At 43.3% G+C, this 13,124-nt stretch overlaps 1 protein-coding gene across 4 annotated transcripts in view; it reads left to right on the top strand.

Moving 5' to 3' along the window:
- Nucleotides 1-8,037, top strand: part of MAPK14 (mitogen-activated protein kinase 14) — a 75,022-nt gene extending 66,985 nt beyond the window's left edge. For 2 of the 4 annotated variants that reach the window (XM_027057894.2, XM_027057893.2), the window contains exons 10-12: nucleotides 1,715-1,793; nucleotides 4,623-4,796; nucleotides 5,613-8,037. In XM_027057894.2, coding sequence (XP_026913695.1) covers nucleotides 1,715-1,793; nucleotides 4,623-4,796; nucleotides 5,613-5,680 — 321 coding nt within the window. In that variant the 3' untranslated portion in view covers nucleotides 5,681-8,037. Of the gene's footprint in view, nucleotides 1-1,714; nucleotides 1,794-4,622; nucleotides 4,797-5,612 lie in introns of those variants that run through there. The other 2 variants (XR_008298639.1, XM_027057897.2) reach the window with 2 other exon arrangements.
- Nucleotides 8,038-13,124: the final 5,087 nt, after the last annotated feature.

Raw genomic sequence — 13,124 nt, 5'->3', positions numbered from 1 at the left:
CCTTCCCAGCAGCTTTGTTTCTATTTCAGCTATATTTCAGTCTTGAAATTTACCTTTTTTTAAAAAATCTTATTAGAGGGATGACTGTTCCCTGCATGAGACAGACAGGTCTCTCTTGCCTCTGTTTTCCCTTCATCCTTTTATCTTTACGCTCACGTAGGAAGGGATTACAGCCATGTGGACAGTCGAGTTCTTTTCAAAGCGGACTCAACGGCTTTTCAAAGCGGACTTCTACTTGCGCCACATACAATGACTAAGAAGGTGAAGTTACCCTAGCAACCAGAAGTTTTTCTAAGGTTGTGTGTGCGTGTACATTTTTACACACATACAGCGTACACACATACGTTTAGTGTTGGGCCTTGTTAAAACAGGAATTTTAAGGAAGTGGTTAAGATAAAAGAAATTTTATCTCAGATAGACTGATAGTGAGTGGGGTTTACGTTTTGAAACAGGGATGTCCGTAGACATAGTTTAATACCTAATCTCTGAAGTACACATTTATGAGTTACATTTGTATTTATATGATTATTCTCAAGACCAGTTTTTGGCTTGCCTTGGTAGAGCTATCAGTCCTGAATAATATTTGGTGCCTTAAGTTCCGTAGGGTGAAATTCAGAACTTGTGAAGTTGAAACACCCTTAGTGAATGAGAGCAAACTTTCTAAAGGCAACAGTGTTGGCAGTTAATGTCTATTGAGCCATCACTCTGAACCAAGCACTGTGCTGAGGAAGTGCTGGCTTATTATCTCTAATCCTCACTGCAGCCTGGTGAGGTCAGCATTGTTAATCTCATTTTACAGAAGAGGAACTCAAGACTTAAAGAGAGTAAGTGACTTACCCAAAGTGATAAACTCAAGATACAAACTCAAGCCTGTTCCACCGTAGGGACCAAACTAATAACAACTATATTGGTAATATAAATGTTTGTGTCAGAATTTTAGTTTGAAGCTCTTTCATAAACTTTTATCGTACTTGAGTATCACAGTGACTGTATGTTACAGGCAAGCCAAATGCTAATATCTAATACTAATATTTTGCAGATGAGGTCACTGATGTGTTAGCTGAGGACTAGCCCCAAAAGACGTACCTTCTAAGTGGTAGGGGAAAGATTTCCGCACAAGCCGTGTAACTTATAACCCACTATTGTTTGTTACTCTTAATAATTAGTGTTTTTTAAATGTGTTCAAGACTCTTAGAATAATATACTAGGCTTATGTTTACTTTCTTGTTACCAAGATTACTTTGTTAGCAAGGTTTAACATGAATATCCTTTTTATGTACCAAGAGTACCTACTGAGATCAGCACCATCAGAAGACTGCTAGTCCTAGACTTTCCTTAGGAGTACCAATCCTTGTGCTAATTTTAGCTTTCTAGGAAGGCTGTTTCAGAAAGGGGAACTTCTTAGATCTCCTGGCCTCTTTTTTTTTTTTTTTAAACTTGTGATCCTTTGATCAGAAAGCTATTAAAAGGGAATTTAATTGGTTAGCATTCTCATTCACTTGAAATGTAACTGTGAGAGATAACCAGAATAAACAAAGGTGATGATCATACATAAGGCAGTAAAAGAGAAGTCTTTAACTGAATATCAAAGACAGTCATAAACACCGAAGCTAGCAGATTTTGTCAGTTAACATTTGTTCCTTGGCAGGACTGAGACTCCGGGAGCAGTAACATTATTGAACAAAGCCATTTTGAAAACCTTTTATTTTTACAGGCAAGAAACTACATTCAGTCTTTGACCCAGATGCCGAAAATGAACTTTGCAAATGTATTTATTGGTGCCAATCCCTTGGGTAAGTTGATCGTATCCTCATCTCAAGGATATTGACTTGTTTATGACATAAATTGGGGATCTGAAGAAGAGTTTTTCCTTTTGATTAAATAGGGTACCACTGGGGCACCTGGGTGGCTCCATCAGCTAAGCATCCGACTTCAGCTCAAGTCATGATCCTCACGGTTTGTGAATTCAAGCCCCACATCGGGCTCTGGGCTGACAGTGTAGAGCTTGCTTTGGATCGTCTGTCTCCCTCTCTCTCTGCCCCTCCCCTGCTTGTGTGTGTGTGCACGCTCTCTCAAAAATAAATAAAACATTAAAAAAAAAAAAGGGGGAGTTGCTTTATTCCTTAAAGCTAGGGCTAATAGATGCTTTGGTTGTTCTCTAAAAGTGTCATTGCCTGAGCCTCTAATTCCCTGATTCAAGGACTGTGCAGTGGACAGTGCTTTTTAACGGCAGACACAGAAAAATCAGATCAGGGCCTTCCTATGACAGGGAGGGGGCAATGCCATGATAATAGTATAATCAACCTTCTCTCTTTTCTGAAGATTGTGTTGTGTGTGTTATATGTCACATGTTATATGTGCAAGGCTGTGGGATGTTTTGGAATCTCTCAGTGGGTCCTCCCTCTCCTTCTGGGTCCCAGCAGCTGCACTTCCCATTTAGTTTTATCCTCCGAGGGCTGATAATCACGACTCCCTCTTCAGGTTGTAGTGAAGGCTGAGTGGCTTTACCGTTTTAAGTACTTCTTCCATAGTGATTGTTGCGAGTGATTTCAGTGTTACTGTGATAATTCTTACAATAGCAGAGATGCTCACCTTTTTTGAAAAGTTGGGCAGTTCTGGGTGAGCCTGTGTCAGCCTTGGAGATCGTAAGCGTGCCAGACCTCAGCTGGGCCACTCTCACATCCAAAAATGAGTCCACAGACTCATCAGGGGTATACAGAATTCTGTGCGGTCGGTTGAGGTTTGCATCTGCCCTGGTACGCTCCCGTTGGCTTTGTATGATTTATCTGAGCTGTAGTATCCAGTTCAAGGATCTGTGAGAAGCTCTCTTTGAGTCGCAAATACGCTAGGATGTTGGGAAATCATGTTGTATGCTGGTAGCTTTCTTGTCTGTCATTCTGTTCTGAATGTATTTTCATCCTACCAGTTCATGTTTCAGACCTGGCAGTGCTCACTGTTTGACTTCCTCTTAGCCAACTCAGAGACTTGTTAACTCACTTTTCTAGAGAAGGGGGGAGGTATGTGTGTGTCCCAGCAGTTTATTTAGGTCACATCCATCCTTCTCTGGAATCATGAATTTAACTATTCTCAAAAGAACTGGATACCACCTAGCAATACAGACTGCAAATGAGTTGAATGGAGGCTTTGGGCCATCTGGTGTTCAGCACTGCACTTGTCAGGATTTAAACATGCCTCGTAGCTCACTGCCAAACAGTGATGTCATACAAAGAGTTTCTTCTTGCAGACAGAACATGTTGTTACTGACCATGAACTTGTGCCCAGCATATTAACTGAGCAGGAGTACACCAACGATGTAAATAGTGACAGCTGTATTTTGTCAGTCACTGGCATCATGTTTAACTGGCATTCTCAAAACATGAATTAAAACTTAAATTGCCCTTTGATGTGGTGTGTATATTTGTATCTGTCAAGATCTTAGAGGAATCTTTTTCTTGCCCCAACCTTATTCCTCATCAAGGTATTGGTTATTAGGATCTGGTACTTTTCACCCTAGGAAACCCAGTCAAATGCAGTGCGTGACCCTTAACTGGATCTTGGTTTGAACAAACTACGTATAAAAGACAACTTTAGGATAATTGGAGAAATGTTAACATAAGCTGGATTTTAGATGATATTTGAGAATTATCTTTTTGTCAGATATGATCGTTTTGTGACTATATAGAAAGATGTCTTTATGCTGAAATATTTAGGGGTAAAGTACCATGCCTATCATTTTATTTTAAAATGGTCCAGGAGAAAACACAGTTAAGTAGATAGATAATGTTTTCTTGTTTTTTTAAAAAACTTTTTAAAATGTTTATTTATTTTTGAGAGAGAGAAAGAGAGCTTGAACAGGGGAGGGGCAGAGTGAGAGGCAGACACAGAATCCAAAGCAGGCTCCAGGCTCTGAGCTGTCAGCACCGAGCCTGACGCGGGGCTCGAACTCACAGACTGCAAGATTATGATCTGAGCTGAAGTCGGATGCTTAACCGACTGAGTCACCCAGGCGCCCCTAGATTATCTTAATTGTTGGATATGGGTGGTGGTGGGCATATGAGTATTCACTGTACTATTGTTTTGTACACTGAAATTTTTCATAGTGAAAATTTTATTTCCTTTATCCAAATACCATGTCTCGCCCACACACCCATGTAAAGCCCTCAATTTGTTCATTGTTTGAAGATCTGTTTAATGGATACTCATTGCCTTATGTCAGTAAATAAACAGTGCAAGCAGACAAAAAAATAAAAAAACAAAAATCAGGCTGCTTACCTTTTCCTGATTACTTTGGTTATAGGCTTTCATTTTGACACAGTTTGACTACAGCGGTAGCAGTTTGACATTGGCGTTCCACAAAAGCTTGTTCAAACAGAATCTCAGTTATTTTTAAAAATCGCTCTTTAGTAATGTATTCTTAAAAAGCACGATACACACACACACACACACACACACACACACACACACACGAAGAAGAGGGATAATGTATCCTAGAGCAGACATTTGGGAGGAGAATTCTTTTGTTTATTATAAAGAGTCAAAATTGTGTGTTTGCTTAATAAAGCATAATTTTTTGCTACCATGTTAAAAACTCTTTTTTTTCCTTCCAATCCATGTACTGATAGCGGTGGACTTGCTGGAGAAGATGCTTGTCCTGGACTCAGACAAGAGAATCACAGCGGCCCAAGCACTTGCACACGCCTACTTTGCCCAGTACCATGATCCTGATGATGAACCAGTGGCTGATCCTTATGATCAGTCCTTTGAAAGCAGGGACCTCCTTATAGATGAATGGAAGAGTAAGTCATAAGAGCAGGATTAACATCTAGTGTGAGGACTTAGATTTAAAAATCTTTCTTAGGTGAGCCACTAACCAAAAGCTGTGGGAAAATAGAATTTCTGGTTATAACCAACTTGTTAAAACTTGTCACTAGTGTCTTTGATGCAGAACGAATATGTTTCCCTGATGGCAACTGTCTGTTGTAGATGATACTCTCTGGACCTTTGAGGTGCTTCTGTCTGGTGTGATTTTGCACACAACCCCTCACATCTGTATAGAGCTTTGAGGTTCTCAGAATCTGCATTTACAACATCTCTCTAAGTAGGGAATAAGGTATTTTTATAGTTTTACAGTTGATAGAACTATAGAATTATAGTTTTACAATTGATGGAGAGTTTTTATCTTGTCTGTTACCTTAGACCTAGTTAGGGACACAGCCAGAAATGGAGCCTATGTCTCCTCTATGTCCAATGTCAAAGTCTTTCCATAAAACACACATTCAGAACTCCAGTTAAATCCCCAAGCCAAAATTACCTGTTGCTGTAGCTTGCAGGAGTGCTCTGTTATTCCTGCTCCAGAGAACTTTAAAGAGGAGACACTGAGGAATAAAACATATAAGTAAAAATAGTTCTTTCACGTGTATCACTGAACTGCCGTGTAATCACACGTTCCATTAGGATAGCGCACATAAGCAATGAGGCGGTTCTTTGAAGTCGCCCATCAAACCATTAGCCTGCACGGGGAGGAAGGATCTCGAACTTAGAAGCTTCGAGTGCTTGCCAGCAAAGAGAATCATCTGAACCCTCACATCCTACTTTTCCTTCCCAATTTCCAGGCCTGACCTACGATGAAGTCATCAGCTTTGTGCCCCCACCCCTTGACCAAGAAGAGATGGAATCCTGAGCACCTGGTTTCTGTTTTGTTGATCCCACTTCACTGTGAGGGGAAGGCCTTTTCATGGGAACTCTCCAAATATCATTCAAGTGCCTCTTGTTGCAAAGATTTCCTCCATGGTGGAAGGGGTGTGTGTGTGCGTGCGTGTGTGTGTGCGCGCGCGTGTGTGTGCGTGTGTGTGTATGTGTGCGCTCCTGTGCGTGTGCATGTGTGTGTCTGTCTCTGGGGGGGGGGGTGGGGGGTGGGGGGTAAGAGAATATGAGCAAACTATGATCACAGTGACTTCATGTGGGGTTCCAGAAGCTCTGTGGCAGCCACTGCTTGCTCTTTGTGAGAGTCAGCTCAGGCAGGCGAGAGCTGCCCTCTGGTTAGGGTTTGTCAAATGCAAAGTAAAAAATATTAAACGTCCCAGATCCCAGCCATGCTTTTGCCATTTTGGCCTCTCCTGTGGTCCCGCCTTGCGGTGGGGGGTAGACGCGCCTGCATCCCACAGTGGCACAGAGAAGGGGCTCACACTTTCTGGCTGCTTCAGAAGCCATCCCTCAGCGACACACGCAGCCGAAAAGGACCAACTGGCTTCTGTGCACTAGTCTGTGATTGACTTTGCTTAATATGAGTCTCAGAACTCAGCAGGTATGTCTGAAACTGTAAATATGCTTGTGCCTTAAAAGGAGAGAAGAAAGTGTAGGCAGTTCGAGAGCGCGGCAGATGAACATTCTGAGCCAGGCAAGTAGTCAGGTTGTTGGACAGCCACTCGTGAACCCAAAGTAACCAGGGAGCCCCTGGAGGCATCGTGTATGCATGTGCGAGCATGCGTGTGTGTGTGCTTCTCTCCCCCTCACCCCCCCAGGTGTTGCCCTCTCTCTGCTCGCCCCCGACCTTCAGTGCCAAGGTCTCACGCATATCGGCCCCAGCAGGCAGAAGCCGGTTCTTGCTGTCAGTGTACTTCCTGTGTGCTCTTTATTCCCAGCAGAGTGATGATGTGTTTTGCACGTCTTGCTATTTGAGCATGCACAGCTGCTTGTCTGTTCTCTTCGGGAGGCCCTGGTGCCTGGCAGGTTTGCCGGTGAAGACTTCTTGGGTAGTTCAGAGCCCACGTCACCTCGGCCGATGCCACGGGCAGGTGACATCCTCTCTCCAGTCCCAGTGCTATTTTGTGTTGAACACAATTGATACTCTAGGTGCTTTTGATGTGAAAACTATGAAGAAATGGAACAGATGGGTGGATAGCATTTTCACTCTTGCCGTCTGGTTTTTGACAAACTATTTATAGGGAACCGTCACGGGAAAGATCAGGGCTCTTCCCGGGAATATCTCAGACTTTGAAAAACAAATTGTTCTCTTCACTCCCAATAGCCAATGCTAAGAAATGCTGAAAATCAAAGTGAAAAATAAAAACTCATGAGGCCAGAAACTCCTTTTGCTATCTTTGTCTAAACGTGGTTATTAGAGAAGTAACGAGGTGTCTTTTCCACCCGTCTTTGGGAGAGGGTCTTCTTGGCAGCTTAACATTGAAATCTTGGTCTTGGTTTGGGGAGAAGAAAATTTTGTTTCAGAATTTTGTATATTGCAGGAATCCTTTGAGAATGTGATTCCACTTGATAGGGAGAAAGGGCAAATTATTCTAATATTTTGTATTTTCAACTTCATAAAGATGAAATATCCTCAGGGGTAGAGAAGAGTTGCTTCCTTAATTTTCTGAATTTCAGGCATCTTGTGCCCCCTAAGGGCCCACGTATTTAAACCTTTTGTGAAATAAGAAAGCGTAAAGCCACTTCCACTGTTGGTGGTGCGACAAAATCTTGTATTTGGGACAAGGTGTATCCATTTCTGTATCACAGTGCCGTGGCGCATGCCCTCCGGAGGGACGGGGAGCTCCCCTGAGTCAGCTGTGGAGCGAGAAGGAAGGAGGCAGGCTGATGGGTGACCGCACCTCACCTGAGATTCTCCCCCTCTTTAAAGAAAAATGGACACAAAGGCCTCATCTCCTTTATGTGCGGTTCAAATCCCCACAATCCACAACAAGATGAATTTTATCGGCCGTGTCTGATTGTAAATGCTAGTGTGATTTCCTGAAGAAATACTGCTCTGAGTATTTTTCATAAAGGTCTTTGCACATGTGATTGTGTATGTGTTAGGAGTCTGAATATGCTCCAGGAGCCTGGACTCGGCCGGAGCCTATGGAACAGCTCGTTGGTTTCTGAGCATCAGGCTCCCATCTCCTGATTTCTCTGAACAGAAAGCAAAAGAGAGAATGAGGGAAACTGCTATTGTATTTGTATTCATGAACTTGGCTGTAATCAGTTATGCCGTATAGGATGTCATACAATACCACTGGTTAAAATAAAGCCTATTTTTCAAATTTAGTGAGTTTCTCAAGTTTCTTATATTTTTATGTTGATTGCATTTTATTTAGTGCACAATATGGCATCATATCGATGTTCTTTCCATTGTGGCCTGGCGTACGTTTCTGATAGATCTTAATATTACTCCTGAAATTTAGAAAACATTTACAGAGGTCCTTAGTTGTCCACTTTATGGTGAAGCAGATCTGAGTCACTGATGGGACGGATAGAGCAAATCGCAAATAAGGTATAACACAGCAGGCTCTGTATTACTACACTTGGGTGTCAGAGTAGCCCAGGACAGGGGTCCGCAAAGTATGACCCCAGAGCCAGATCCAGTCTACCGCCTGTCTCTGTATAGCCCACTAAAAATGGTTTTTACATTTTTAAGTGGTTGGGATCAAAAGAACAGTATTTTTGTAGTGTGTGAAAAATAATATAAGATTCAAATTTCAATGTCTGTAAGTAACATTTTATCAGAACACAGTCACACATTTACGTATTTTCTATGGCTGCTTTTGTGCTGCAGTGACAAAGTTGAGTCGTTGCAGCAGAGGCCATACAGCTTACAGAGTCTAAACAATTCACTCTCTGGCCCTTTACAGAAAAAGTTTGCCGACCCCTGGCCTAGGACTTCAGTCTCCTCACGTGTAAAATGAAGTTTGTTTAAGTAGTTGTTTGGGTTCTTTGCAGCTTTGACATTCTATCTGTAGAAAGTATATTTTCATTTGGAAATTGCCAGAGAGAAGGTTGCATGTGTACCTATATACGTATATTGTTTATAGATTTTTTAAGCAATCTGTTTTATGACTCGTCTATCTTATGACCCCTGACAGTATTCCTCAAAACAAGTGACTTGCACCACAGGATTAAAGGTCCGCGAGGTCTCGCGGCTGTTTTCAGGGCCTGTGTCCGTGTGCTTCCTTTCTCAGTGGCCGAGGAATGCTGACAGGTGTCCCAGGCTGGATTGTCGAGGCCCAGCCTGCGAGGGTATCGGGAGCCTGCGGCCGGGTGTTCTGTCCTGCGGTGTGTGGTCCCAGGCTGGCAGCTGGGAGTAATGGCAGAAGGCAAACTGAGCACAGACTCTTTGTTTCATCCTGTCCTCATCCGCTTCTTAAGAGGGTAAAAGGAAAGGGACCCAGTTGTCACACGTGATATATAAGCCACTGCAAGGATCAGACAGTTGCAGGAAATATTTTGCCTTCGCATACCAGGCACGAGTGCTGTGACTCAGCCTTCCTCCTAGGCTTCTGAGTGGGTGCTGCCTGGTGGCTCAAGAGAATGGACACCAGAGAGAGCTCCCTAAAGTGAAGCCACTGAAAATGGGGACCAGAATGTCCTAGTACATGGTGGGGATTGGAGGACAGAGGAAGTCTGTTTGGGACGATCATGAAAACGGAGCAGAACTGTAAAAGCATATTCATAATTTCAGATAGGCTTTTGTCATGAACAAAGAACAAAATGTTTCTCACGTGACACCGTCTTTAACAGCCTGCGGTATCCTTCCCATTTTGATTTTTGCAGCGCAATCAGAGGGGGAATTTGGGCAAGAATATTTGAGGCTTCCTCAGTTTTCCTAAAGACCTCAATCTTTTGATACATTGTTCTTTTCTCTAAGTCTCTCTTGGTGATCACTTCATTACTTTTCCCTTTTTATTGGCTGGTCGGAGTCCGCCAGATCCACATTTTTGAGATCTAAGCAGTTTTCGAGCGTTATTTATCAAGTTTATCAAATCTACCATTTTTGCAAGGTTTACTTGCTGCAGTTAATCTGCCTCATATTTGTGTCATTGGTCATATGCGTACAACGTAATTAGAGACTAACAGAAGACTAGAATGGGTAGGATAGACACTCTGGGTTCAGAGGCTTATGAAGCAAAAAGGGACAAATTTTCTAAGTAGTCCGTTAACTAGTTGAATGTGCTTGTGTGATGACCTTCACTTCTCTGTACGATCTGATAGCTACGAGGACTTAGCTACCAAAAATGCAAATGAAGACCTTTTTAATAATACAGATATGTCTCAACATATGCTTTGGACTTAACACACTTCTCACAAGTGCACGAATGAAAAAATAAAAGGTCACTCGGGGTCTTGTTCTTTGCGATAGCAAAATATTGACATTTCTGCCAATGAGAACTTGAATAACATGGCCATCTTACAGTGGAAAACCATATATGGAGACGGGTACATGTGCAGGATATATTAGGAGCGAGAGAAGGTAAGTGGCAAACAGAAGAAAGATGTGTGTGTGTGTGTGTGTGTGTGTGTGTGTGTGTGTGTGTGTGTGTGTGAGACCCGGAGAACCATCCCCCAATTTCAGTTTTGCCAGGGTCAGAGCCCAACTTTCCAAGACAGGAGAACACAGTGTGGAAAGGGGCTGCACCCAGCTGTGGGGCCTCTTGACAAGCATAACACCACCACTCCTGTGTAGCCGGATTCTGCCCCCAGCTGAGAGCCCTGGGTAGTTTCTTCCCTAGTAGAAGAGTGTATTGGGGGGATCTGAAGCAGGATTTTTCAGTTTTTGACACTATTGGCATCCGGGGTCACATTACTTGTCGAGGCAGACCTGCGCGCTGTAGGTTGTCAAGCAGCATCCCTGACTTCTGCTCACATCATGACAGTCGCATGCATACTCCCTTCTCTCCCAGTTATGACAGCCAGAAATGTCTCCAGACATTGCCAAATGTCCCCTGGTGCGAAATCATCCCTGGTTAAGAACCACTGGTCTAACGCTGAGACACCTCGGGAACCTGACTGGCTAAGTCAGTAGATCATGTGGCTCTTTGATCTGGGGCTGTGAGTCAAAGCCCCACATTGGGCTTGGAGCTTGCTTTATTTTTTTTTAATGTTTTATTTATTTTTGAGAGAGAGAGAGAGAGTATAAGCGGGGGAGGGGCAGAGAGAGAGGGAGACACAATGTGAAGCAGGCTCCAGGCTCCGAGCTGTCAGCACAGGGCTCAACGCGGGGCTCGAACTCATGAACTGTGAGATCATGACCTGAGCTGAAGTTGGACACTTAACTGACTGAGCCACCCAGGCGCCCCATACTTGGAGCTTACTTTAAAACAAAACAAACAAAAATAAATAATAATAAAGCTGGGACACCTCTAGTCTTGCAGAATAACAAAGAGCCTTTCCTTTTTTCTTTATTTTTGAGAGAGAGAGAGAGAATGAGCAGAGGAGGGGCAGAGAGAGGGAGAGGGAGGATCCGAAGTGGGCTCCGTGCTGACAGCAGAGAGCCCAATGTGGGGCTCCAACCCATGAACCGTGAGATCACAACCTGAACCAAAGTCGGACACTTAACCGACTCAGCCACCCAGGCGCCCCACAAAGACCCTTTTCTTGAAGAAATAATTGAAGGTTAACCCCTACTAACCTATTCTCAATATAGGAAAGGGCTTTTTAAAAACTGGAGTAGATCTTTTTTGGAGAAAAGGATGGTTCAGAAGAAGGTAGGCTTGATACTGGATTAAGGCTATTCCATTTCTCAAAAAAAGAAAAAGGAAGTGGGTGTCGAGTGGATACAATTATTCTTTGTTCAGAAGCTTCTGGGCCATTGCCACAGCCAGAAAATGTATTAGTTAAACTGGGGTACGACTGCAAGATTTTCTTAGGCAGGTGTGGGTCACAGTGGAAAGCAATACTGGGTTTTGAAGCCATAAATCTCAGGTTCAAATCCTGACTCAAGCTTTTGTCAGGTATGTGATGCTGGGATAATAGCTTTTAGTTTTCAGGTGACTGAAGATTTGTAAATGAACAAAATAACAAACCTCTGTGCCCAGTATGCTGTGGACACTCAAGATACTGGTTAGTTTGCATCTCTCTTGAACTGACCTTGGGCATTGAGGCTGTTCTATTAGAGTGAGTGTGGGAGTGTCCTCCCCACAGTGTAAGCTTTTCTTTTTTTTTTTTTTATGTTTATTTTATTTTTGAGGGGGAGGGGTGAGGGGCAGAGAGAGAGGAGACACAGAATCCAAAGCAGGCTCCAGGTTCTGAGCTGTGAGCACAGAGCCCAACGTGGGGCTTGAACCCACGAACCGCGAGATCATGACCTGAGCAGAAGTCAGTGCTTAACTGACCAAGCCATCCGGGCGCCCCTGCAGTGTGAGCTTCTGAAGCCACCTGGGAGGAGAGCTCCCTGGACGAGATAGTCCAGGGCCTAGCTCCAGGGAAGTTTCTGGAAAACTCCTATTATTGAGGCCAGAGGCTGTGGCCTGAGTACCCATCACCAGCAGGACACTGTTGTACTGCAAAACTTCTTGATCAGTTCAGTTGGGAGAATGTGCTTCATGTAGAAGTCATTAAGCAATGAAGTAAGGAAGTAACCTTAAGTCCAATTTTGCAATGAAGAAAATATATATACACCACCACCTTTTGAGTGTCGTTTGACGGTGGGCACAAAGAAGATGTAAAACCACAGGGCCAACCTGGCCCCTTCGCAAAGAACAGTGGTTCTCAAGTCTTTATCAGATCCAACATGCTTAACTAATATCTTGAGACATTCTTCTTATGATCCTGAAGTGAAATTCACAGACAACGCACACACACACACACACACACACACACACACACACGATTTCAAAGCAGATAGAATGATCTGATATAAATGATGGATACAGAAAAAAGATACACTTCAATACGCTAATGCTCAAGCATAACCGCATAAGAGACATACTGAAGCAGGGGCACCTGGGTTGGCTCAGTCAGTGAAGATTCTGACTTAGGCTCATGTCATGATCTCACGGCTCATGAGTTCAAGCCCCGTGTCGGGCTCTGGGCTGACAGCTCAGGGCCTGGAGCCTGCTTCAGATTCTGTGTCTCCCTCTCTCTCGAACCCTCCCCTGCTCACGCTCTGTCTCTCTCTCTCCAAAAATAAAATAAAATTTTTAAAAAGAAAATAAATATATAAATAAATAAGTAAATAAATAAAAGACATACGGAAGCAGTTAGGTACTTGCTCCTAAACCTAGAATCGTGTTGAATGTGACCACTGTGTCGTGTTGTCTTGGCAACTCAAATGCCATGATGGACTGCTGTCGGTCATGTGGCTTTCTGAAATTGGGGGACAACTGTTGGTAAAATTTCAAATGAAACAAGTATAATCT

Source organism: Acinonyx jubatus, chromosome B2 (genome assembly GCF_027475565.1).
Source record: "Acinonyx jubatus isolate Ajub_Pintada_27869175 chromosome B2, VMU_Ajub_asm_v1.0, whole genome shotgun sequence".
NCBI lineage: Eukaryota > Metazoa > Chordata > Mammalia > Carnivora > Felidae > Acinonyx > Acinonyx jubatus.
Note: the sequence above shows the minus strand (reverse complement) of the source record. Positions and strands in the feature narration are given on the sequence as shown.